Source organism: Fukomys damarensis, unplaced genomic scaffold (assembly GCF_012274545.1).
Source record: "Fukomys damarensis isolate Sample0158 unplaced genomic scaffold, DMR_v1.0_HiC HiC_scaffold_31, whole genome shotgun sequence".
NCBI classification, from domain to species: domain Eukaryota; kingdom Metazoa; phylum Chordata; class Mammalia; order Rodentia; family Bathyergidae; genus Fukomys; species Fukomys damarensis.
In genome coordinates, this window is record NW_022900943.1 from 12766855 (window position 1) to 12794745 (window position 27891).

At 36.0% G+C, this 27891-nt stretch overlaps 1 protein-coding gene across 2 annotated transcripts in view; it reads right to left on the reverse strand.

The window, feature by feature from the left end:
- Jak2 (Janus kinase 2) overlaps positions 1-27891 on the reverse strand; it is a 100638-nt gene that overhangs the window by 63087 nt on the left and 9660 nt on the right. For both annotated transcript variants that reach the window (XM_033757686.1, XM_010620837.3), the window contains exon 3: positions 20932-21180. In XM_033757686.1, the coding sequence (XP_033613577.1) occupies positions 20932-21157 (226 nt within the window). In that variant the 5' untranslated portion in view covers positions 21158-21180. The remainder of the gene's footprint in view (positions 1-20931; positions 21181-27891) is intronic.

The following is a 27891-nucleotide window of genomic DNA, read 5'->3' on the forward strand; positions in this document are numbered from 1 at the left end:
GGATGACTGAACCCAGGGTGCATGCAATGAGCTACTTCCCCAGCCCTTCTTATTCTTTTTATTTTAAAACAGAGTCTTGCAAAGTTGCCCATTCTAGGGTCAAACTTCTGGTTCTCCTGTCACAGCCTATGAAACTGTGGGATTAGAGGTATGTATTACCATACCTGGCTATATTACGTATTTTCAAAAATCATAATTATGAGATTATAAAGGTAAAAAAGTGCTAGAACATCATGCCAATAAATTTAAAAGTAGGTGGACGAACAATTTTCAGAAAAATACAGCTTTAAAAAGGTTTCAATAATAAAATAAATTTAATGGAACTATAATCATTAAAGATACAGAATATATTCACTTAAAAATGGAGAAGAAAGCTGGGCCCCGATCCACCGCGGGAAGGAGAGCCATGCCTGCTCCCGACCCAGCCACCATCGCTCAAATGCCGGGAAGGTAGCCGCGCAAGGGTGCCCCTAAACCCCTTTAAGCCCCCCCCCACTCTCAGGGAATTTCCCCTCACTCTTAATTCAAATGATTTAAGGGTGATAGACTAGTGACTACCACAGGTGGACAGTGTCCAAGTTGTGCTTGATCTTAATGTGTTGCTGATTGTATCAGTTGGGGTAAAGCATTGCCATTGATCATCAAGGGTATTTTTCTGAGCTCCCAACTTTGAACATCTTTAAAGAAAGCGCGTGGGAAACCAGTAATAGAACGTTGTGGAGTTCAACCATTCAGAAGGATGGGGAACACAATGGGGGCCTTGCAGCCCGAGGTCAGTCAGGGTCATGGGGTTCAGCCATCAGCTAACTGAGATCAGGGGTCTTGCATCCTCGATGCTGATTGTCAGTTGGGGTAAAGCATTGCCATTGATCATCAAGGGTATTTTTCTGAGCTCCCAACTTTGAACATCTTTAAATAAAGCGCGTGGGAAACCAGTAATAGAACGTTGTGGAGTTCAACCATTCAGAAGGATGTGGGACACAATGGGGGCCTTGCAGCCCGAGGTCAGTCAGGGTCATGGGGTTCAGCCATCAGCTAACTGAGATCAGGGGTCTTGCATCCTCGCTCTGTCTAAGCCATTAAATGGTAAATACACTATATTGAAATTGTGTTCACTGCAGACATGTTCTGGACTGCTTCTTGATTTCAATTTAATTCAAATGATTTAAGGGTGATAGACTAGTGACTACCACAGGTGGACAGTGTCCAAGTTGTGCTTGATCTTAATGTGTTGCTGATTGTATCAGTTGGGGTAAAGCATTGCCGTTGATTTGATGAGCTGTTTTCTCTGATGTGATGAAGATGAGAATGTCTGTGGGTCGTTAGAGACACAGAAGCTAGGGCGCAACTATATCAGGAAGATTTGGGTGATAATCCAGAGATTAAACCAAGGACAGTCCGACAACAAAAATTAAAATGAGAAAACACTTAAGCAAGACACAAGGACAGACTTCCAGTTCACCAATGGCAAACAGTAGGGCAAATGAGGATGAAAAGGCCGATAGTGAACCACCAGGACACCCTGAACTCAAAGCACAGGAAGTAACAAAACAGATCAATCAGGCTCTAGAAAAATTCAAAACAGAAATAATTTCCCAGATAACCATAGAGATAGTGAGCAAAATGGAAGTCGTGATTCGAGACTCTAGAGCAGAAACTGACAAAAAAATAGATGAGCTCAGGACCATGATAGAAGCCATGAAGGCCCAGCATAAGAAAGAAATGGAAAAAATAAACGCCCAACATAGGAAAGAAATGGAATCCATAAAACAGATTCAAACAGATATCCAGGAGATTAAACACTCTATTGAAAGTGTACGCAACAGAATAAAAGAATGCGAAGATAGGCTCTCAGATATAGAAGATAAGATTGCAGTCAGTGACCATGAAAAGAGAGGTCTCTTAAAAACAGTAAGAGATCATGAGAAATCGATCCAACAACTCCTAGATGATGCAAAGAAGAATAACATAAGACTGATAGGAATACATGAAGTAGCAGGAGAAAATACAAATGACTTAAAAAAGCTGTTTGCAGAATTAATGACAGAAAACTTCCCAAACAGAGGGGAAGAATTTGACATTCAGATAACTGAGGCATATAGGACCCCAACTAGCTACAATAAAAAAAAATCTACACCTAGACATATAATAATCAAGATCCCAGAAACCCAACAGAAGAACAAAATACTACAAGCAGTAAGAGAAAAGAAACAAATCACATACAAAGGAAAGCCCATCAGAATCACAGCAGACTTTTCAACACAAACCCTTGGGGCAAGGAGAGCCTGGAATGAGATATTTCAAGTACTAAAAGAGAACAACCTCCAACCTAGACTGATGTATCCAGCAAAACTCTCTTTCAAAATGGATGGGGAAATAAGACACTTCCACGACAAAGAACACCTGAGAAACTACATGAATACCAAACCAGCACTACAAGCAATTCTAAACAAGATCCTAGAAAAAGACAATGAAGGCAACAACACCATGAGGCCCAACAGAGCAAATCAAATAGGCAAGGCAAGAAATTAAAATCAGAAGGTGAAAAAGTAAAAAGAGTCAACAAAAGGCCAATAACATGTTAATAATAAGTCAGTACATATCAGTTATAACCAGCAATGTCAATGGCCTCAACTCACCAATCAAGAGAAACAGACTGGCAAATTGGAATAAGAAGCAAAATCCAACAATATGTTGTATACAAGAAACACACCTAGTGCAAAAAGAAGCCCATAGACTGAAAGTAAAAAGAGAGAAAACAATTTTCCATGTGACAGGAGCCCAGAAAAAAACAGGAGTAGCAATCTTATTTGAAGACAAAGTAAATTTCAAACCAAAACTGAATCTAGTATTATTGATGTAGGACGGTACTGTATCATACACCTCAATGAATGTAAAATATCTTGTACCTGCTTTATGATACATAGTAGGGACTGTGCTTTATCAGAGCTACATTTAATAATATTACTCTAGAATGTTCTCTTTCCAGATGATGATTAAGAGGCTAATAGAAAAAATGGTGCCAGGTACCACAACAGCAACAGAACTTTGCTGTTGTCTGGATATTATTCTTTTCTTTGTTTTTTGTTTTTTGTTTTTAATGGAACGTGCTGAATGTCTATAATTTTGTTCAGATGACTGCAGAACCTGGAAAAGCTGTTGCTGCTATCGATGTATAACATAGTATTATTAGTCTTTTTATATAAATATATATATACATATATATATAAATTGAATTTTGGGAAACTTTAACGGTGCTGACAACTTTGGAAAAAGTCATCCCAATTTACTGTGTTGACTTGGCATTGTACAGAAATGGACAACCATATTGGTCTAGAAATGTTAATTTTTATTTATATTTTTTTTCCATATGTACAGGGGTAACACATTGTACTAGATATGTAAGGTCATATCTACGTGGGTTTGATTACAGAAACTAATAAAGTATTCTCTAAATAATGAAAAAAAGAATAAGATAAGACTATAAGAGCGAGAAGCAATTTAAATATGTTCAGGGACCATTTTTATCTCCAGAATTAAGGATTATTTTAATGTTACATCATTGCCTTTTCTCTTTTACTTTCCTTTTTAGTTTTCTTTTAGGATTCCCTATTTTTAATGTTCATACAGAGATTTCTTTAACTGAAATATCGAATAGTTTCTTTGGTGTGAAAAACTATAATAGTACACAGGATCCTAATGAGATAATTAATAATGTGAAATAGGAAGTAAAGGGCTAAAGGTGTAGGGAAAGTGGGAAGGGTGGGGGAAAGGTAATAAGGGAGAGGAAAAAATATGAGAAACTGAAAAAATGGAAAAAAAGTGTTTGTAAATGGGGAGGGGAAGAGGGGGTGAAGGGAGGGCAGGGACAAGGGAAAAAAATGAGAATCAAGACCTATTATGTAAAGGTACAGAATCCCAATGATGAATGTAATGATGTTGTATACCTAGATTGTACCAATAAACTCAATAAAAAGAAAAAAAATGGAGAAGAAAGAAGGTGGGAAAAGCAAGCATAAGAAAGAAAAAAAAGCAAATCCATCAGGTCTACATGGGATTTACATGCATTCAACTGAACATGAAAAGCAATTCCATAATTCCACCTTAAGTTATGTCTTAGTTACTTTCTCATTGCTAAGACACAATACTCAACACACACAACTTAAGGGAGGAAAAGTTTATTTTGGTTCACAATTTGTAGTTTTCAGCCCACAGTCGACTGACTACAAGGCAGGGCAGCAAGCCAGAGGGGCATGACAGCAGAGAGAGTAATCAAAGGAAGAGGAAGGGATATATACTCCTCTAGGCCACATCCCCATGACCCTTCTTCCTGGAAGCTTCTCTCCACAGCATCACATTTAGCTATAAATGCATCAGTAGACTAATAATAAGTATCACACATTCAAGATCTAATCACCTCCCAAAAGCCCCACCTATGAGTGCACAAGGATTTGGGGGAACTTTTAGACATAAACCATGACATTCTGCCCTTGGCCCTCAAAAGACTCATGCATACCCCTCTATGCAAAATCCATTTTCAGTCCATCTTTAAGACAGTTACAGCTCTTCTTAAAAGTCAAATACAGCCAGGTGTGGTGGCGCACACCTGTGATCCCAGCACTCGGGAGGCTGAGGCAGGAGATCGCCTGAGTTCAAGGCAAGCCTGGGCCACATAGTTAATTCAAGGCCAGCCTCAACTACATAACTAGACCTGGTCTCAAAACAGGGGAGAAAAAAAGAAAAAGGAAAAGTACAAACTGCCTCTGAGATTTAAGAAAACTCTTAGCTGTGAGCCCCTGTAAAAATCAAAAGAAAGTTAAATACTGCTAATATACAAAGAACAGGGTAAACCTTTCCATTTCAAAAGGGAGAAATAAGGAGATAGAAAGGAATGGGACCAAAGATCAAAGCCCAGTGAGCAAACATTAAATCCTATAGTTCCAGGTCCAGCAACCAGTACAAGTTATGAGATGTCCAGAGAGTTTGGATAGCTGGACCCATACAACACTACCTGTACTTGTGGCCCTCATGACTTCTTTCTTGGGTTGGCTTTGCTCATTCCCTGCAGCTTTCCTAAGCAACTTTCCTCAGCAGAAGCTCCATGTTTCTGACTTTTTCAAAAACCTGGGGTGTCCACTGCAATTTAGGCTTCACTCATAGCTTCACACAGTGCCCAGATTCCCAGGCCTTCTTCTGAAATCTGGGTGGAAGCCTTCCTGGTTTCACAACTCTTGCACTATAAATGTACATAAAACTAGCACCATGTAGATGACACCAAGGTCTGCTGACGGTTGCAGCAGTAGCCAAACTTCTTTATGTCATGGTTATAGGGGCTTCTGGGTACTTGAATCGCTGAACGCTATGAACTGAATTCCAAGAAACAAATTTTCTAAGCATCCTTCATTCTGGTGCATGGTGTCCTGGGGTCTCAAAGCAGGCCTTCACATTTGAGATTTTGAGGCTGTGAAGAGTGAGGTCTTGTATGTCTTCTCAAGCCATTTTTCCTAACCCAAAGCACTTGACTTCTTTTTAATGCTAATCTTTTCAGCAACTAAACTCTCTTCTGCTCCTTTTCTACAGGCCCCAACTTTACCAGACTTGCTTTCAAGGCTGGCCTTGAATTCACTATTAAACTTTTTAATTGTTTATCTGGGATGTTTGCTCTTGATTTTCAATGCAGAGCTGTCTAAAAGTCCCCAAGCCACTGCCTGAATGTTTGGCTGCCTTGAAATTCACTCTGCCAAATTAATTACTGGGCTACCCTTAATCTGTCTCCCACAAAGTCTCTATATATGAGCAAAATGCAGACAAATCTGTCATGACATAATATGGCCTAGAGTCCAATTGCCAATGGAATTTTCTTCTCAACTGAAACCTCTTGAGCCTGGTCTTTACTGGCTGTTATTACTGTCAAAATTCTGGGCTGAGATCCAACCAGAATCTCCCATCAGGCTCTACTCGTAGCATTCTAGAGCTCCTTCTCCAGCCAGCATCTCCAAATCTTCCCAAATTTCTCTCTTGAGCCAGTTCCAAAGGTTTCTGAACCATATAGGTAGTCACAACAACAACCTCAACCTCAGTATCAAAGTTTCAGTTACTTTCTTGTCCTAAGACACAGTACCCAATATTCACAACTTAAAGAAGGAAAGGTTTATTATGGCTCACAGAGGGAACAGAGAATTTGATACATTTTGTGAGACCACAATATCAAAACCTGTCACTACACCTTTGATCCTTTTCTTCCTATTTGCTAAGTGTCCCATTAGGATCTTGAGTACTATTTTAGTTTTTCACACCAGAGATACTAAAGGTGTAGGGACAGTGAGAAGGATAGGGAAGGGGGAATAAGAGAAAAGGAAAAAAATATGAGAAAATGTAAAAATGGAATTAAAGTATTTGAAGGGGGGGAGGGGAGGGGAGGGTGAAGGGAGGGCAGGGACAAAGGGAAAAAATGAGAACCAAGACCTGGCATGTAAAGGTACAAGATCCCAGTAATGAATGTAACTGTACTGTCTACCTAGAATGTATCAATAAATTAAATTAAAAAAAAATTGTCAGAGACACCGTAAAAGGGTAATCTTAAATATATAAAAAATCCTAATCTAAGTAACAGTAAATTGAACTCATTAATGTTTCTTCTAAAAACCATGACAAAGTTCATTTATTTGTCCTAGGAGTGCAGAGATAGCTAAATTAGAAAAACCTATTGTTATAGTTTAGGTCTAGATGTCTCCCCAAAGCCTCATGCAGTCTTTTTCAAAGGTAGCTAAATCTGGAATGCATGATACTAGAATTAAGGATGTGTGAATACTAAACCACTACACGTGAGTGATTGGTTTGGCACCTCCCTAGACCCCTGTAGTCTGAGTAAGATGAAGGATCAGAAAGACACTGTTAAGGCTCCTTGTGGCCTATGCTATCTTGTGTGTGCCATGTTGTTTCTCTTCTGAGATGCCTATTTGCCATCCTTGCCTTGGGAGCCAGCCAACTGGGGACTGAAACCTCCACAAACTGTTGGCTAAATAAACCCTTTCACCTTGAACTTTAGATGTCGGGTATTTTGTCTAAGCAACGAGAGAAAAGTAACTAGCACACTTATTAATGTAATTAATCAAAATAGTATATTAAAGAAATATCTGAAGTAAGATGGCAAAACAAATTTGAAAAATAGAGCATTTAGTACACTAGCATTTTATTTTTACATCATATATTATTTCAAATATTTTATAATTAAAAATCAGGATTAGAGAGTAAAAATGGTAAAAGTGGAAATAAGTTATCACAGTAGAACAAATCCACATTTCTAATAATCATGCAAAAAGAAAGTAATACTTAGGCTAGAAGGAAATGCAAATGAAAACTATGGGATAACACTTTATACTCATTCATCTAACAAAAATAATGAGAGGAATAACATCTACTAGTGATTTCTGTGGAAAGAGTACTATGTGCTGGGGAGGCAGCTCAGTGGCTCAGCACCTGCCCGGCAAGCAAGAGGTCCTGAGTTCAATCCCTGGTACCAAAAAAATAAATAAATAAAAGAAGAAGAATACTCTGTTACAGTATTGCTAAAAATATAAACTGGTACAACTTCTGAGAAAGAAATACAATTTTGAAAAATCACTGTCTACTAAACTTTAAAATAAACTTTCAACCCAGCAATCTTACCTATGTACTCCTCAAAGGACAGTCCTTGTGGTAACAGCTGTTCCTCAGAAAGGTCTACTATTTAGAATATATAAAGAACTTAAAAAAATCAGACCTCCCAAATCTAACAACCCATCCAAAAATGGGCATCTGCAATGAACAGACATTTCTCAGGCAAAGTAGAAACAGCAAATAAACATAGGAAAAATGATCAACATCACTGGTCATTCGAGAGATGCAAATGAAAACTATGCAGAGATTCCACCTCACTCCAGAAAAAATGGCTACTTTCCCCACTGCTGGTGGAAGTGTAGACTGGTGCAACCACTGTGAAAATCAATATGGAGATACCTCAAAAAACTAGGATTAGAGTTCCCATTTGACCCAGATATTACCCTGCTGGGTATCTTCCCAAAAGAATTAAAAGAATCATATCACAGTAATTTATGCTTACCCATGTTTATAGTGGCACAGTTTCTAATCGCTAAAACTTGGAAACAACCCAAATGCACATCAATTGGAGACTGAATAAAGATTTTTTTTATAAAATGAAGTATTACTCAACCATAAAGAATAATATGCTAGAGACATTTATAACTAAATGGATGTACACTGAAGCGATACCCTTAAGTGAAATAAAGAGGACACGCATGTGTAAATACCAAATAGTTTCTCTGGTGGGAAAAACTGAAAGTATAAATAAGGACTAAAAGGCATAATAAATAATGTGAAATAGGAAGAAAAGCTGCAAAGGGGAAGGGAAAGTAGGAGGGGGTAGGGGAAAGGAATAAAACAAGGAAAAAACAGAAACAAAGTCCTTGTAAATAGGGAAGGGTGGAGGGGTTGAAGGGAGACCAGGGGAATGGGGAATAAATAAGAACCAAGACATATCACGTAAAGCTACAAATTCCCAAAGATGAATGTCATTATATTGTATACCTAAAATGTACAAATACACTTAATTAATTTTTAAAAAGACAGTAGAAACAATATAAAATATAAATTTAAGAGCAGAGGACATAAAAAATTTAGTCATTTAGCCTATTTTGAAATTCAGCACAATGACTGTGTTAGTTACTTTTCTCTCATTGCTGAGACAAAATACCTGATAGCCAAAGTGAGAAAGGGTACTTCGCTCATAGTTCTAGAGGTTGCAGTCCATAATTGCCTGGCTCCAAGGCAGGGACGGCAAATAGGCATTGCAAAGGAGAAACAGCATGGTACACACAAGATTGAAAAGGCGAAGAGGGACCTTAACAGTGTCTTTCTGCTTTTCTTATCTTATTCAGACTACATAGAGCTGGTACCCCTCACACCCTTAATCCTAGTGCCCTTGGGCCTAGTCCCACTATGAATCAATCACACACTCTAGATTCAGTTACCTGCAAAATAGCCTATGACCATATGAGGCTTTAGGGAGACATCTAGACACAAACCGTAACAATGACCTAGAGCAAAAGTACTCGGCTTAAACTGATTTTTCACAATGTGTTTTTTCATAAGAAAAGCAAGCTATACAACAGAATATCATTTTATTTTATAACATAATGACCTCAAAATCCTAAAGGAGGGGCGGGGTGGAGGACAGGATTGCTTGTCCAAAACTACAATGACTACATGGTAATGGGAAAAATTACAACCATTCATAAGAGATTACTGCCCTAGTTACCAGGATAGGACTAAGGGAAAGGGAAGGTAAAATTATACTGGAGAAGATACTTAATTTTTCAAAAAGGACTCATTAAATATAAACAGCAAAGCCTCAAATAAAAATTGAACTGAAAAGAAGGATAATGAAAAAGATAACAAGAAAGAAGAAAAAAGGAAAATCATTATCAAGATGGGAAGGGTTTACTCTATAAATCATCTTCAAAATATAAAGAATGACATGTAACCTTTTAAATAAACATAAGGAAATAATGGTACTCAAATAATTTGACAAAATACTATTTTATCTGAATACTATTTTTACTAGGCTAATTCTGTATTGAAAAAACATGTTTTAAATTTGGAAACTTAAATATTAGTATCTAATCAAGTACTTAGCATTAGAATCTCATATCTCTATGCTTTACACATACTACTTATTTAATCTAGGTTCTCCTCTATCCATAAAATGTTTTGCATTACTATTTACATACAGAAGACACACTGTGAAACTTCCCAAAAAGGCACCATAAAAAACCTAAAATGGACTATTAGTAGGCCAGGTGTGGCGATACATGCCTGAAATCCCAACACTCAGAAGACTGAGGCAGGAGACTCCCTGCAAGTTAAAGGCCAGCCTGGGCTACATAGTGAATTCAAGAACAGCCTGAACTGCACAGTGAGACTTTGTCGCAAAAAAAAAAAAAAAAAAAAAAAAAAAAAAAAAAAAAAAAAAAAAAATAATTTTAAAATTAGCATGTAATGTAAATATAGTCATTTAAATAAAATTTTAATCACTATTCTTAGCATATAAATAATTTTAGGAAATTTTCGGGGGACAAGACAATGTATATTTTCATACAGGAAGCTAGAAGAGGGATATAATCAACAAATAGAAAGTATTGATAAAGAGTATAAAAAGAGTAATTCTATAGCAGAAAAGTACAATAAGTGAAATTAAAAGTCACTAGAGAATGTCAAAAGCAGACTTAAATTGATATAAGAAAGAATTAGCTAGGGCTGGGGATTTAGCTCAGTGGTTCCGGCACCTGCCTCACAAGCACGAGTGCCCGAGTTCGATCCCTGGTACCAAAAAAAAAAAAAAAAAAATTAGCTAATTTGAAAATATATATCAATTGAAATTATCCAGTCTGAGAAGCAGGAAAGAAAGAAAAGTGAACAAATGGGACACCTCAAACATACCAACTTTGTGTGTGTGTGTGTGTGTGTGTGTGTGTGTGTGTGTGTGGTGGGAGAAATGGCAGAGAATAGAACAGAAAAGAGTATTTGAAAAATAATGGTCAACAGACTCCACAAATTTGGTCAAAGCATTACTACAACCTAAGAAGACAGACCTCAAAAACATAGATGAATGCAGAATTATATATACCAGTACATATTAAAATCAAACTGCTGAAAGCCAAAGACTTTGAATACGAGAGAAGTGACATTACTAACAAGAAATTCTCTATAAAGCTAACAGCAAATTTCTCATAAAAACCCATGAAAGTCATAAGTTAGTGGGATGACATATTTATGATGTTCAAAGAAAAAAAAACTTGTTGGAGACCAGGATATATAAGAAATTACTGGAGGCCAGATTGTGCCCCACAGTTCTGAGGCTAATGTGACCTACCTTGGGAAACAACAACAACAACAACCAAAAAAAAAAAAAAAATGTGGAAAGCTGTGTGCTTTCTGGCTCTGTGTGGGAATGTTCATAATCACAGTGCTCCATGGCAGCATGACATCCACTAATAACAATGGAAAGAATGCTAGTTTCTTGGTAACTTGGGCAGGCATCTGGATATAGGGAAGAACCTGTTCTCTTTCACACACTCCCCTTGTAAAAGTTTAACCTGTTCTTTATTTTTCAAAATATCTTAATGGTTACTATTCCATGAATGATGCAGATCACCTTTCCCTGTGCTTTTTGCTTGCTTATAAAAGTGGGTAAACACAGAAATTGTTCAGGCTATCCACTAAAGGCAGACTTTTCCAGGTCCCCTTGCATCTTAAATATTGTCTCTGTTTCTCTATTCACCATTGCTCCACCTCACAGGTATCTGGGAATCTGATCAGCCCCTGGCAAATGGGACCTGAACAGGTACTTCAGAATTGGATGGAAAGGCCCATCAAGTAGGACAGAGTGACATGGACATCAGGGAACTCCACTGGATGACTGTAGGCAGCTGCATAAAAATAAAAGTTGTAAAGTCTTTTCCTATGCCAAAGTCTTCAAGAGTTCTGCCTAACTTATCTTCCAGCAAGTTCAGTGTTTCTTTTTTAATATTTAGATCTTTAATCCATTTGGATTTTAGTTTAGTGTATGGTGAAAGAAAAAGGTCTAGTTTTAATCTTTGGCAGGTTGAAATCCAGTTTTTCCAATACCATTTATTAAAGAGACTATCCTGCCTCCAGTGAGGATGGTCAGCTCCTTTGTCAAAGATGAGGTAGCTGAGTATATTTGGACTTGTTTCTGTATCTTCTAATCTATTCCACTGACCCTCAGGTCTGTTTCTTTGCCAGTACCATGCTGTTTTTATCACAGTGGCTTTGTAATAGAGTTTCAAATTGGGAATTGTTATTCCCACTGCCATGTCTCTATTGCCTAGGATGGCTTTTGCTATTCTAGGTCTCTTATGGTTACAAATTAATTTTTGGATTATTTTGTCTAGTTCTGTGAAATATAGTGTTGGAATTTCAATTGGCATTGCATTGAATCTGTATATCAGTTTTGGTAGTATGGCCATTTTCACTATGTTGATTCTTCCTACCCAGGAGAAGGGGATATCTTTCCATTTTCTTATATCCTCTTCGATCTCTTTTTTTCAGAGTGCTGTAGTTTTCAGCATAGAGGTCTGTTGCTTCTTTCATTAGATTGATCCCTAGATATGTCATTTTTTTGAATGCTATTGTAAAAGCAATTGTTTCCCTAATTTCTCTCTCAGTGAGTCTGTTATTTGTGTACAAGAAAGCTACTGATTTTTGAGTGTTGACCTTGTATCTAGCTACTCTGCTAAAAGTATCAATTAAGTCTAGAAGTCTTTTGGTGGAGTTTTTTGGGTCTTCAATGTAGAGTATCATACTGTCAACAAATAATGATAGTTTAACTTCTTCCTTTCCTATCTTTATTGCTTTAATTTCTTTCTCTCATCTAATTGCTGTGGCTAATGTTTCCAGAACTATATCAAAGAGGAGTGGTGATAGTGGGCATCCTTGTCTTGTTCCTGATTTTAAAGTGAAGGTTTTCAGTTTCTGGCCATTTAATATGATGTTGTCTGTTGGTTTTTCATAGATAGCCTTTATTATGTTGAGATATAGACCATCTACTCCAATTTTTTGCAGGGTTTTTATCATGAAGACTTTATGAACAAATCCTCAATAGCGCGAGAACTAGCAGAAAGAATCAACAACTGGGATCTCATTAAAAAGCTTCTGCCCTGCAAAAGAAACCATCAACAAACCTAAAAGACAACATACAATGTGGGAAAATTTTACCAGCTGCTCCTCAAACAAAGGACTCTTATCTAGGATATATAAAGAACTCAAAACAATCAGCCCCCACCAATATAAAGTCCCGATTCAAACATGAGCATCTGAAATGAACAGACATTTCTCAAAGAAGTAAAAGCAGCAAGTAAATACATAAAAAATGTTCCACATCACTGGTCATTCGAGAGATGCAGATGAAAACAACACTGAGATTTCACCTCATCTCATAAAAGAATGGTTGCTATCAAGAAATCAAACATTAACAAATTTTGGTGGAGTTGTGGGGAAAAAGGAACCCTTCTCCACTGCTGATGGGATGCAGACTGGAGCAACCACTATGGAAATCAATATGGAGATACTTCAAAGAGATGGGACTAGAGGTTCCATTTGACCCAGCCATCCCTCTGCTGGGTATTTCCAAAAGAATTAAAAGAATCATATCACAGTATTATATGCGCACCTATGTTTACAGTGGCACAGTTTGTAATAGCTAAAACTTGGAAACAGCCCATTTGCCCATCAGTTGGAGACTGGATAAAGAAGATGTGGTTTTTCTATAAAAGGAATACTATTCAGCCATAAAGAATGAGAAATTAGATTTATTCATCGGAAAATGGATACATATTGAGGATATACTCCTAAGTGAAATAAATAAGCCACACATGTGTAAATATCGAATAGTTTCTCTGGTGTGAAAATTATAATAGTACATAAGATCCTAATGATATAATTGACAATGTGAAATAGGAAGAAAAGGGCTAAAGGTGTAGGGAAAGTAGGAAGGGTAGGGGAAAGGTAATAAGGGAAAAGAAAAATATGAGAAAATGAAAAAATGGAAATAAAGTGTTTATAAATGGGGAGGTTAAGGAGGGGGTGAAGGGAGGGTAGGGACAAGGGGAAAAAATGAGAACCAAGACCTGTCATGTAAAGGTACAAGATCCCAATGATGAATACAACTGTACTGTATACCTAAAATGTACCAATAAACTCAATGAGGAAAAAAATAAAAATAAAAATAAAAGTTGTAGTGCCACAGAAAAAGCTGTAGCACCACAGAAAAGTTTTCATAACTGGATAATGGCACAGAATAAGTCAGTAGGAGAACCAAGGTATGTGCAGTTGCTAAAGGAGCTACTAAAACAAGCCAGGACTCAGACTAGTACTCATTCTCTTTCAAAAATGCTGCAAGGTATTACCAAACATAATTCATCACTCCCACAAGTGAGAACCCAGTACACAGAAAATTGGGATAGTGTGGGCAAAAATCTAAGGAGAGCCCATGCCCAGGGAGAACAAATTGTCCCGATACCTTCATAGCAAGGAGCTTAGTAAAATCAGTGGTGGGACCCCTATACTCTCAAACAGCTGCTGCAACTGCCACCACACCCCCTAGAGAGGAAAGAGAAAAAGAACAAAAAAATGGTAAGGAAACCCTCGCACGGCCCACACTTCTGGAGATTCCTAAAGCTAATGAGGACCATCGTGGCTTGTCCACATCAATGACTTATTCAACAGGCTACAATGGCCAGGGACCCTATTAGGCCCTAATTTTTTCCTATTATGCTTAGACACGACCCCAACAATTCTCAACAAATGCTACGTGAGAATCAGGGATTTAAATATAAGATATTAAAAGAATTAAAGCAGAGTGTAATAAATAATGGAATGCAGAGACCCCTTATACAAGGACTTTTGGAGTCCACATTGCGCACTTTACATCATATGACCCCAAGTGACATTTAAACACCTTGCCCATTCATGTTTGTCAGGAGGTCAATATCTTCACTTTCGTGTGCAGCTGCAAGAGGTCACTGCAGAACAGACAGACAAAAACAGGGTGGCTAGAAGGCCAAATATTACTGAGGACCTGCTACAGAGAACAGGACCTTATGTGGATACTGCACAGCAACTACAACATCCTAATAAAACATATAAAACTGTCTGCTTCAGTACAGAGACTGGTAGAATGCATAAAAAATGCATAGCTCAACCATATGTTGTACACAGAGATTCACTTTTAAAAACATGTAAACAAGTTGACAGAAAAAGGCTGGAAAAAGATAATCCATGGAAATAGTATGCGAAAGAAGGACTTTACATCAAAAATTTTTATAAAAGACAAACAAGAACATCATCATCAGATGATGTCAATCCTGGGCTGGGGATTTGGCTCAGTGGTTCTGCCACCTGGCTCACAAGTGCAAGGACCCAAGTTCAATCTCTGGTACCAAAAACAAACAAACAACAACTAATAAAAGTGTCAATCCTTCAAGAAGATATAACAATTATAGGGCCAGGGATTTAGCTCAGTGGTTCTGCCACCTGCTTCTCAAGTGCAAGGTCCTGAGTTCGATCTCTGATACAAAAAAAAAAAAAACAATAGGACAAAAAAAAAGACACAAAAAAATTACAAACATATTAACTTAGCAAATTAACAAACGTGATAAACTAGCCCCAAAACCTAAGAAGAACTGAAGAGGAAAACAGGCAATTCCACAACAGTTGGAAAATTCAGTATCTCACTTTCAATAATGGGCAGAAAAGATACATAGAAGAATAAGAGGAGTTGAATTATAGTATAAATCAACTAGATCTAAGAGACACATAAAGAAACCTTAAACAGAAGAACACATATTTTTTCAAGTGCATATGGAATATTCTCTAGGTTTAGCCATGTTAGGTCACAAAATGAATCTCAAATAAATTTGTAAAACTTGAAATCATCCAAAGTTATCTTTTCTGGCTACAGTGTAATGAACAAAACTAGAAATCAATACAAAAAGAAAAACTAGAAATTACACAAATGGGCTGGGGATTTAGCTCAGTGGCACCGCACCTGCCTTGGAAGCACATGGGCCTGAGTTCCATTCCTGCTACGAGAGAAAAAAAAAGAAATTACACAAGTATGTGAAAATTAAATGACAATTTCACATCAGTAACCTACCTGTACATGTACACTCTTAAGAAACTAGAAAACTAAACCCAAAGCCAACAGAAAGATGAAAATAAAAACTATAACAGAAACAAGGGAATAGAGAACTTTTTAAAAAAAATCAATGAAACCAGGGCCAGGGATTTGGATCAGTGGTTCCACAGCCTGCCTTGCAAGCACAAGGGCATGAGTTTGATTCCTGGTACCAAAGAAAAAAAAAAATCAATGAAATCAAAAGTTGGTTATAAGGAAAGATCAAGAAAACAGACAAATTTTTAGCTAGACCGAATAAGAAGAAAAGAAGATTCAAATTACCAATATCAAAAATAAAAGCAAGAATAAGAATTAAGATATATCATGTACAGGTACAAATTCCACAATGAATGCAATCATTATGTATATCTAAATTGTACCAATAAACAATAAAAATAATAAAGAAAGAAAACTAGTGATATTGCAAAAATAAAACATATAAGAAAATACCACAAGAAATTATTCCCACTAGGCAACCTAGATAAAATGAAAACATTCTTAGAAAAACTATTTAAAAACTGATGCAAGAAAAAACAGAAAATCTAAACAGACCTATAAGAAATAAAGAGATTAACTTTGTTCAAGGGGAAAAAAAAAAGCCCAAGAAGGAAAAGACCATGACCAGATGGCTTCCGTGGTGATTTCTATATCATTTAATGAAGAAACTACAATATTCTGCCTCAAAAATCTAAAATCTTCCAAAAAATTCAAGAGGGAACACTTCCTTAATCATTCCATAAGATCAATATTACCTCATTATCAAAGCCAGACAAAACCATTAAGAGAAAAAGAAAGTTACAAACCAATATCCTTGATGAATATAGATGAAAATTTCCTCAACAAAATAGTAACAAACTACATCCAACAACATATGGAAAGGATTATATGGACATGATCAAGTGAGATTTATGCTAGGAACACAACCATGAGTCAATAAAAGGAGAAATATGTATCATCTTAATATATATATTCATCCTGAAGTTATCCATTACCCTTTTATGATTAAATCAACACAAACTAGGAATAGTAGGAATCTTCCTTGGCCTGATCAAAAGTATTTATGAAAAAAAAATTATAAGTAATATCCTAATCACTGGTGGACTAAAAGACTTAAGATCACAAACAAGACAAGGACGCCCATATTCACAACATCTACTCAACGCTATAATGGAAATTCTAGCCAGAGAAATTAGGCAAGAAAAAATAAATAAATGAAAGGCATTCAAATTAAGAAAGAAGAATAAAAACTGTCAGTATTTGCCAGGCATTGTGGCACATGCCTGTAATCCCAGCATTTAGGAAGCTGAGGTAGGAGGATCACTGCAAGTGCGAGGACAGCCTGTCCTACATAATGAGTACAAGGCCAGCCTGAAATTCAATAGCAAGATCCTGTGTCAAAAACAGCGACCCTGTGTCACTATTTGTACATGACATGCTTACACATAAAAATAATAAATAGCAGGGCACGGAGGCATGAGACTGTAATCCCAGCACTTACCAGGCTGAGGCTGGAGGATCACCGTGAGTTTGAGGACAGACTGGGCTACACAGTAATCTGAAGGCCAGCCTGAACTACAAAGGACACCCATTCTCAAAAAAGCCAAAATAATAATAAATAATCCCCCAAACTGATTAGATCTTATGAATGATCCAGCAAAGTTGCAAGATTCAATATTGACCTGCCCCCTGCCAAAAAAATCAGTTGTATTTCTACACATGAACAATGAACAACCCAAAAAGAAAAATAAGGAAATAACTCCATTTACACTAACACTGGGATGAATAAAATACTTGAGTAAATTTAACAGGTAAAAACTGAAAACTATTAACACTTGTTGGATAAAATTAAAAGAAATCCCCAGTTTGTTTACTAGATTGGAAGATTTACTATACTTCAGACAACACTTTCCAGATTGATCTATGTATACCATGCAACCATTACTGAAAGTTCAGCTGTTTCTTTTGCAGGCATTGATGTTAATTATAAAATTCAAAAAAAAAAAAAAGAGAGACTACAATTGCTCAAATAACCCTGTAAAAGAGTAAGGAAGTTGGAAGACTTTCACTTTCTGATTTCAAAACTCACTCCTAGCCAGGCATGGTGGCACATACCTATAATCCCAGCACTCAAGAGGCTGAGGCAGGAGAATCCCTGCAGGTATGAGACCAGCCTGGGCTACATGGTGAGTTCCAGGGCAGTCTGAGCTACATAGTGAGACCCTGTCTCAAAAAAGAACAGAAGTAGGGCCAGGGATTTAGCTCAGGGGATCTACAACCAGCCTTGCAAACGCAAAGACCCAAGTTCAATCCCCAGAACCAAAAAACAAACAAACAAACAAAAAACTAAAAAAAAAAACCTTACTCTTAGGATGGAGCTGTAGCTCAACAGTAGAGTGTTCGCCTAGTATGTGTAAGGCCTTGGGCTTAATCCCCAACACCACAAAACAGAAAAAAAAAAAAAACAGTATGAAGGTACAGTGATCCACTGTGATAATGGCATTAGGACTATTGATATTTAACTACACTATATTTCCTTCGAGTCTTTAAAACAAAGCAAAACAATAAATTTTGACTAAAAGTATTATTTCTAGAGAGTACTTATAATTTTTTAATTTAAAAAATAACATTAAAAGCATTTTTCTGTTATTAGTTTTTATTCTAAATAGCTATATTATCAGTAGTTGTTGGTAGTTGAAGGGATCTCAAATATGACACAGCAAAGTAACTTGCTTTTCTCAAAACAAACTATGAGAAAAGTACAAAGCAGGCTATTAAATTTATTTTTAGTTTATGTCAAAGGAGACAAGAGAAAAAAGGGAAAGAAGGATTCACTAAAGCTAAAGACAAAAAGGGACTTAATTACTAAAAAGGTGTCTGAAAACTAGTTTTATGTCTCTGATCATTTTTCTTTCCCAGACTCAATTATTAAATGGAACTACAAATGTAACATTACTGAATGAACAACTAGAATGGCAAGCTCTGCTCTAGACCCTATGCATCTTCCTTGGCTTCTCAAATTTAAAATGCCATAAATACAATGGGATAGGATGTCAGGTCCAATTTCCTGCACTCTAAGCCTTCTCACTCTCTTTATCTGTTATGTAACAAATTATCAAATCTACTGAACAAGACAACTGAGTATTTAATCAGTGTTTTAATACTGGGTTAAAATTGTCATTAAGGTGAAACATAAAATTTGCAGTTAACAAAGAAGAACTAGAAGCACAGTTACTTTGAAATTCCTATCACACTCGAGTTTTTTGTTGCTTCCTGACAACTAATCTGACATTTTCAAATGCAATTCGAACTTTACAACACAAGGAAATTATAGGTGTCTAAAGTACTTTCACAATGACAGACTTTCTATACAAACTCTAAACAATTTAAAATGGAAGATATTCTAGGAAAGCTGTATCTGGGTTCATTAGACTCAAAAATTATTTTAAAATAACTTCTTGTATAATGTATTTTGTAAGTACCTTACAAAGACATTCATGGAAAATATATGATTTAAAGATGTAAATAATAAAAGCAAATTAACAGTATAATAAAGATTGCATAAGATATTAACTTAAATTATTTATCAAGTAATCTTAAAGAAATAGCCCCTATAGACTGGTGACAGATAAATACTATTATTTATAAATAAGTCATTTTGATATAAAAAACTCCCACTCTGGAATCAGGGGCTTTAATTTAAGAATAGCCCCAAAGATAATAAAAGTGTATTTTCTTCAATGAATAGATATAATTTACAAATTTAAATTGCTTATCTTCCAGTTAGTAAACTTTACTATATTTTCACATCTTATTTCAAAACTGGATATATGAAAATCATTTCTTCCAATTGACATTAGTGGCATTTACTGATCAGCCTCATTTACACTGCTAAATAAAACAGAGAAAGTTAATGCTATAGCAGTTTCTTATAAATATTAGACATTTATCTTCAGAATTAAAATCTTATTATTTAAAGCAACAAACATCAATTGGTCTTTGAATTAAAAGAATATTAAAAATTAGATAACATGATAATAGGTTCTTTAGAAATCTCAGTGGCTCAGTGGTCCAGTTTTAGAAAGAGTTCTACAGTCCATAGTTTTAGAGAGATTATGAAGAGACAATCAGGTCTCAAGAGTAAAAATAATTAAAAATAAATCAAAGAAATAAGGAAAGTGTATATACGAAGATAGATTGATAGAAATCCTCAGAAGCTAACTAGAAAAAAACAATTTGTCAAGCACAACTATGAATTATTTAATCAAGATTTTAAATCAAGTAAATATTCCAACACTTTGTTTTCTTGCTGTAGTCAGGGTGTAGCTTTATGATTAACTGAGAAGACATCCCATGACAGAATAGAATTCTTTAGTCACCTTATATGGTCTTATAAAAAGTTGTCACCAAACATTTAAGTTTGGTCTTTTTTTTTTATTTTATTGGTATATTTTAGGTATACAATACAAAGACATTCATTATTAGAGATCTGTACCTTTACATAGTTTGTGTTATTTTTCCCATATCCTGCCCTCCCTTTAACCCCTCCATCCTTCCCTACTCATAAAGTACTGCTTCCATTTTTTCATTTTCTCACGTTAATTCCATGTTTCTAATTTCTCATGTTAACATTCCTTTCCCCTACCCTTCCTTCTTCCCCTTCCCCTTTGAACTTGTTCTTCCTATTTCACGTTATCCATTATACATTTTGATCCTTATTTACACTTTCAGTTTCTCACACTAGAGAAGCTATTCGGAATTTACACATGCGTGTCCCATTTATTTCACTTAAGAGTATTACCTCAATGTGCATCCATTATAAATGCCTCTAATTTCTAATTATTTATGGCTGAGTAGTACTCCATTTTATTAAAAATCACATCTTCTTTATCCAATCTCCAGATGATTGGCAACTGGGCTGTATCCACATTTTAGCTATTACAATTTATGCCGCTATGAACATAGGTGCATATATATCGCTGTTTTATGATTATTTTGTCTTGATATCCAGCTGAAGGCAGAGTCACCTTAATTTTAACTCTAGGGCTGTTGGCATTTTTTTATACATGTGAAAACACACCTGCCAGTCATAATAATACATTATATACGTACATTATATTAGAGTAGCATAATCAAATGATCCACTAATAAAAAAGAAAATACTGATTTTTAATATTTACCACAGGCTTTAGAAGCAGCAACACAAATTTCTTCTGCAACATACTCTCCAGTTGGAAACTTCAGATAATCTCCCTCAGCTTTCCCAACGGAATGGTAAAGATACACCTGAAGGACTGAATCTATTTGCTTCACAGAATTAGCATTTCCAGAAATATCACCATTCTGATGTTTAGGAGATGTGGATGTTGCTTCCATCTCTGTCACCATAAGGCAAGCCATTCCCATGAAGACTTTTTCAGAACATTGGTCTAGGAGAGAAAACAATACAGTTACAAAGTGAGAAGGTACCCCCAAAATTCAAAGTATTTTTGACAGAAGTAACTCTGTTAAAGCCATTAACTGAATAAATACTGTGTACTACTTTGTATGGAACACAGTGCAAAAAATCAGATTATAAACTTCCAGTGGACAATCATAAAACTCCATCCAGCTAAAAGCCTGAGCAATCATAATATAAATAAACAAACATTAAACCCTATTACAGGCAACAGAATAAGAAATCTCATGAAGAAACATGATTACTTAACAAATGAATTACTCTGACAATTGCTTAGTAGTGTCTAAGGGGAAAAATAATATTTCAAGCTGGAGTACTCTAGTAAGGTTTATCAAAGAAGGTTGAATTTAAAACTTATCTTGAAAAATGGATTCGATTTAAATGAATAGAAAAGGAAGGCCATTCCAAGAGAGGGAACTGTGCTGAAGAGTTGAAAGGTATAGTGTATGTTCAATAATTTAGCAGGCTGAAAGTATATGAGAAATTATACTACTAAGGAAAAAATTAAAAATACGATAGATTTTTTTTTTTTTTTGTACCAGGGATTGAACTCGGGTCCTTATGCTTGCAAGGCAGGCCACCGAACCACTGAGCTAAATCTCCGGCCCCTACAATGGATATTTTTGGCGAGATTGCTAACTACCTAGCCATTGTATTTTCTCCTTCTTCCTTGATACAGAGCACAGTTCTCTTAAAAACAGCTAAGTACCCAACAAAACACTGTACTTTACCCTCAGGTGGATAGCAAGGTGAACCAGTTTTAGCAAATGAGATTTAAGTGAAAGTTACAGAGTGATTCTTTGGGGACCATCTTTACAAGGAGACTAAGCTAATTGGCATGTTTTTGTTGCTTTTCTCATTTCCTCCTCTTTCTGCCTGAATCTAAATATGAATTTAGGATAGGACAGTTACTTCAAAACCAAGGAGCAGTGGTGATGTACGACTGTAATCCCAGCACTCAGAAGGCTGAGACAGGAAGATCGCCAGGAACTCAAGACCAGCCTGAGCTACATAAGTGAGTTGAAGGACAGCCTGAACTACATAACGAGACCTGTCTCAAAACACCAACAACAACAACAAAAAAATCATGAAGCATCAAGGAAAGGCCAAGAAAACAACACACCTGGCATGCTTAGGTAACTGAGTCAATGTCAAGATCACCTGTCTACCACCAGACATCTTATTTGTAAATGAAAGATAGAACTTGAAACTTTGTTCTATATTCCTCTACAGAGACTTTATTATAAAAATATTAAATTAATACTTATTCAAATAATACTATATGAAACTTCCAGTATGGAAAATAAAACAAATAAAAACCCAGCAACTGTTGGTTCAGACACAAAACTGTAAGTTTGTGCCCCCCACCAAGTACTGAGGATCGAACTCAGGACCTTGTGCTTGCAAGGCTGGTAAGGTGGCACTGAGCTAAATCTCCAGCCCAAAACTACAAGTTTTTGAAGTTCACCTCCAAGTTAGTATGCAAAACTTTAAAGAATTTTAAAATACATAATTTTTAAATATGTCCTGTAACTTATATTCTCTTTAATTGTAAAAAGTCAATTAAATATAGCAAAAGCAGTTCTATAAAACTGCAAGATTTTTGAAGTTCATCTCCAAATGAATATGTAAAACTTTAAAGAATTTTAAAATATGCAACTTTAAAAATATGTCTTGTAATTTATTGCACTCTTTAATTGTAGAAAGTCAATAGCAAAAGCAATTCTGAGCAAAGTTTATGATAATAAACACATCAAAAAAGAAGAAAGATGTCAAACAACCTACTATTACAAATAAAAGAACTAGAAAAAGAACAAATGAAGCCCAGGTTTAGAAGGAATAAAATAATAAAGACCAGAGCAGAAATAAATGAAATAAGGATTAGAAAGACAACAGAACAGATGGATGCACTAATAATTGGTTTCTTAAAAAGATAAAGTCAATTAAAATAAATTCTTTCCATTGAAGATTAAATTTCCCAAAAAGGCATCATTCTGTACTCATCACTGTTCTGGCCTCCCTGCTAGATTCATTTCTTCCTGCTTAAATATACCTTTTAGTGTATCTTCCAGTGAGTGACTGTGGGTTAAGCTATAACTTTGAAAAAATATTTTGTCCTCACTCTCAAAATTCTACCTACAGTTTGAATTTTTCTGTTTTGCAATTTCTTTGCAATCATCTTGGTATAGGTTTATTCTTGGCATGATAAAAATGTGTAATATACCTTTGGGCTGGGGATTTAGCTCAGTGGCACCACACCTGCCTTTCACGTTCAAGGTTCTGAGTTCAATCCCCAGTAAAAAAAATTTTTGTAATATACTTTTAACCAAAAGTTTCAAGTTTTTCTGTTTTCCTATTCTAAGACATTCTCAGCAACTAATACATTTGAAAGTTAGTTTTCTAATTTCCTTTAGCAGAACCACTCATCTTTCCTTGCACTATATTTCTTCAGTATATTTTAAAATTTTGTTTGCAGTCTTATTTCATCATTCCTCACCTCCTCAAACCCCCAAAACACACTCTGTGGTCATCCTTCCTTGTCCAACAATTTGTAACTGCCTCAACTTCACCTATCTGACCACTCACATATAGAATCAGGTCTTACAATAGGGATTCAGAGGCTATTTATGCTAAAACCATTAGCTTTTTAGTTGGGCCTATGAATGCCTAATAGGCAATTTAAAAATAAAAGCTTAGCATCTCTGCCTTTACTACTTACACTCTGGTCAGTTTTCTGCTCAGTTCTTCATGTACACAGGTTAATCACTTAAGGAGCTTCTGTCTAAAAACTCAGACAAGGATGAGTAGCCCTAAATTTACCTAACCTCTCTCATCTCTCTCAGAGTCTGAAGGCACCAAGATGAAAACAGCTAAGATATTTTCAAGGTTCCCAATATAGTGAAAAGGCTACACTTCCAAAACTGCTACAATAGATTCAATGCAATCCTGATTGAAATTCCATCTTATTTCACAGACCTTGAGCAAAAAAGTCCAAAAATTCATTTGGAACAAGAAGAGACCTAGAATAACAAAAGCAATTCTAGGTAACAAAGACAAAGCAGGTATCACAATCCCCAACTTGAAACTATACTACAAAGCCACAGTGATAAAAATAGCATGGTACTGGTGAAGAAACAAACCCAAGGATCAGTGGAACAGATTAGAAGATGCAGAAACAACTCCAAACATACTCAGACACCTCATCTTTGATGCAGAAACAACTCCAAACATACTCAGACACCTCATCTTTGACAAAAGGACCAAACACTCTCACTGGAGAAAAGACAGCCTCTTTAATAAATGGTGCTAGAAAAACTGGGTTTCAATTTGCCAAAGATTAAAACTAGGGTCATATCTTTCACCATGCACTAAACTATAAAAGATCTAAATATTAAAACAGAAATATTAAACCTGCTGGAAGATAGGTTAGGTAGAACTCTTGAAGACATTGGCATAGGAAAAGACTTCATGAACAAAACCTCAGTTGTATGGAGAACTAGCACAAAGAATCAACAACTGGGATCTCATCTTATTAAAAAGCTTCTGCACATCAAGAGAAACCACCAACAAAGTGGAGCCACAACCTACAATATGGGAAAAAAAATTACCAGCTGTTCTTCAGACAAAGATCCACTATCTAGAATATATAAAGAACTTAAAAAAATCAGAACCCCAAATTTAAAGACCCAATCCAAAAATGGGCATCTGAAATGAACAAACATTTCTCAAAAAAGTAGAAGCAGCATATAAACATATGCAAAATTGTTCAGCATCATTAGTCATTCGAGGAACGCAGATGAAAACAACAATGAGATTCCACTCCACTCTAGAAAGAGTGGCTGCTAGCAAAAAATCAACCATAGCAAATGCTGGCAGGGTTGTAGGGGAAAAATGAACCCTTCTTCATGTTGGCAGGAGTGCAGACTGGTGCAACCACTGTGGAAATCAATATGAAGATTCCTCAAAAAACTAGGATTAGAGGTTTTATTTGACCCAGCTATTTCCCTGCTGGGTATCCTTCCAAAAGAATTAAAAGTATCCTTTGTAAATAGGGAAGGGTGAAGGGGGAGAAGGGAGGGCAGGGATACGGGGAAAAAACAAGAACGAAGATATATCATATAAAGGTACAAGATCCCAATGATAAATGTAATAGTACTGTTTATTTAAATATACCGATAAACTTAATGGAGAAAAAAAAAAAGAATTAAAAGCATACCAAAGCAATAGAAACATGCCCATATTTATAGCAGCCAAGTTTTAATAGCTACATCTTGGAAACAGCCCAAATGCCCATCAACTAGTGACTGGATAAAGAAGATGGGTTTCTTTTTAAATAAAATGGAGTATCTACTCAGCCATAAAGAATGATAAACTAGAAACATTTATAGCTAAATAGATAGACCTTGAGACTATATGCATAAGTGAAATAAATAGGACACACGTGTAAACACAGAATTTTTTCTCTGGTGTGAGAAACTGAAAGTATAAATGAGGATCAAAATGCATAATGGATACCGTGAAACAGGAAGGTTCAAAGGGGAATGGAAGGGGGGGAGGAAAAAAAATGAGAAAAGAAGAAAAAAACAGAAGTAAAGCTTTTGTAAATAGCGAGAGGTGGAGGGTGGAAGGGAAGGAAGGGGAATGGGAAAAAACAAAAATGAAGATGTATCATGTATAGGTACAAATTCCCAATGATGAATGCAATCATAATGTATACCTAAAACATACCAATAAGCTTAATGAATAAAAAAATTTAAAAAGATATTTTCGAGGTTCCAAGAACAGAGTCTTATAGGCACATCCATGATGACAGTGCCACACTAAGTGGGAGTGATGATCCCATGACAGCAACCAAGGCTCCTTCCTAAACCGGAGCCATCAAGTTATGATGGGACCTGGATGGCTTCCTCAAGTGAGAACACGTCCCTAGAGTCAGCAGCACCTCCCAGAAGGAGACCTGAGATAAAAATTAATCAGTCCGCACCCTGAAGAGATAGCTTAACAATGCTTACTTCTGGTCCCTTCTCCAGTTCTTTCTCTACATAATCCTGAGACCCTTGTCAGTACTTCTAACGATAGGGGTGAAGATATTTGGTTACCCCTTGTTTTCTCAGCATGACTATTTGGAATAAATTCCTTTCTGCTTTTCACCATTACTTTTTCCATTTGATTTTTATGGTGAGTAGCTGGACCTGGTATGTTAGAATTCCCAAAGTCAGGCCTCTCTTTGGCCTCAGACTCCATTAATATTCTCACAACAGCAAGTTAAAATTTGCCCTGAAAAAATATTATACATAATGCAGATCCAATCACAAATCCAAGTATGATTGGCTTCATCTTGGTATTTAAAAATCTGCATCATCTCTTCTTCCTACAGCTGCAACTTATCCAAAGCTGTAGCACCAGGCAGCATTTGGCAGGAGGTTACCCTCTTGACAATCTACTTAGGGGAAGCAATGGCTACAAATTAAAGTTAACACCCTAGACTCCTTATACAAATGAAATGTACAAATCCTAAGAGTACTAAGATACCAGTATACCGTACCCGAGTGATCCAAAGCCTACAAAAAATTATTATCCCAGAAAAACACAAGCTCAAATATGAAGTGTTTAGAAATTAGTATTATCAAAATTTACTCTTAGAGACATAACTTGTCAGGAAGATATCCATGAAGAGAAAATGTAAAGGATTGGAAAAGCTATTAAACTGAGGTTCAAGAGATCTAAAAATAAATTTTAATCCATTCATACTGCAAACTAATCATATAACAAACAAATCTTACCTTTCTCACTTCTATAATAAAATAAATTAAAAAATTAAAGCTCAGATGTTCCTTTCACTTCTTAAAAATCTACAGTTCCTGGTCAGCTAATACATAATCTAATTACCAAATAAATAATTTAAGGACTACAGAAGTGACAAAAGAGTGATCACAATCATTTAAAACAAAGAAAAGTTTTAGGTATTTTACACAATAATAATTAGAAGACATGCTATACCTGAAAAAAACAAAATTTAGTCAATGAAAAATGGAACATTATTTACAGTAAGAAACACATGAAAAATATGGAAAAAAATGAACACAACATGTGAAAAACACAAGATGTATAGGAAAAAAACATAATATATGGATTCAGTGCAATCTGCCGGTTTAGCCTCCACTGGGGTATTGGAATGTATCCACCCCAGGTAAGCAGGGACTACTGCATGTATAAAGTAAAGGGAGGCTTTGGGACCCTGAATCAGTACAGGCAGAGAAAAACCTCAGGTTATTATTACAAACACAAACCACTTCTCAAAAGAAAAGAATGATTCAGAAGGTAAAACGAAGACCAGAAGAAACTATAGCCCACTTTATTGAACAACTGTGAGGAAACAGGCCTGAGATCAACCTAGGAGCTAGCAACATGTGCTCAGTGGGGCTTCAGAACTGCTTTAGAATATTGTGGGCCTCATTTGTCCTTCCTTCTGAATGAGAATGTTTACTGCAGTTAACCTATGCTCCTTTAATATTACATGTTAAGTATTTGGAAATCATATAAATTGTCTCTTCACAGGTCTTCAACTCAAGACCCATACCCTAAAACTAACCAAGAAACCTCATCTGTACTTGGATCTTATTTACTTGCTTATGTAGTACTGGGGACTGAACCCAGGGTTTTCACTATGAACTATATCCCC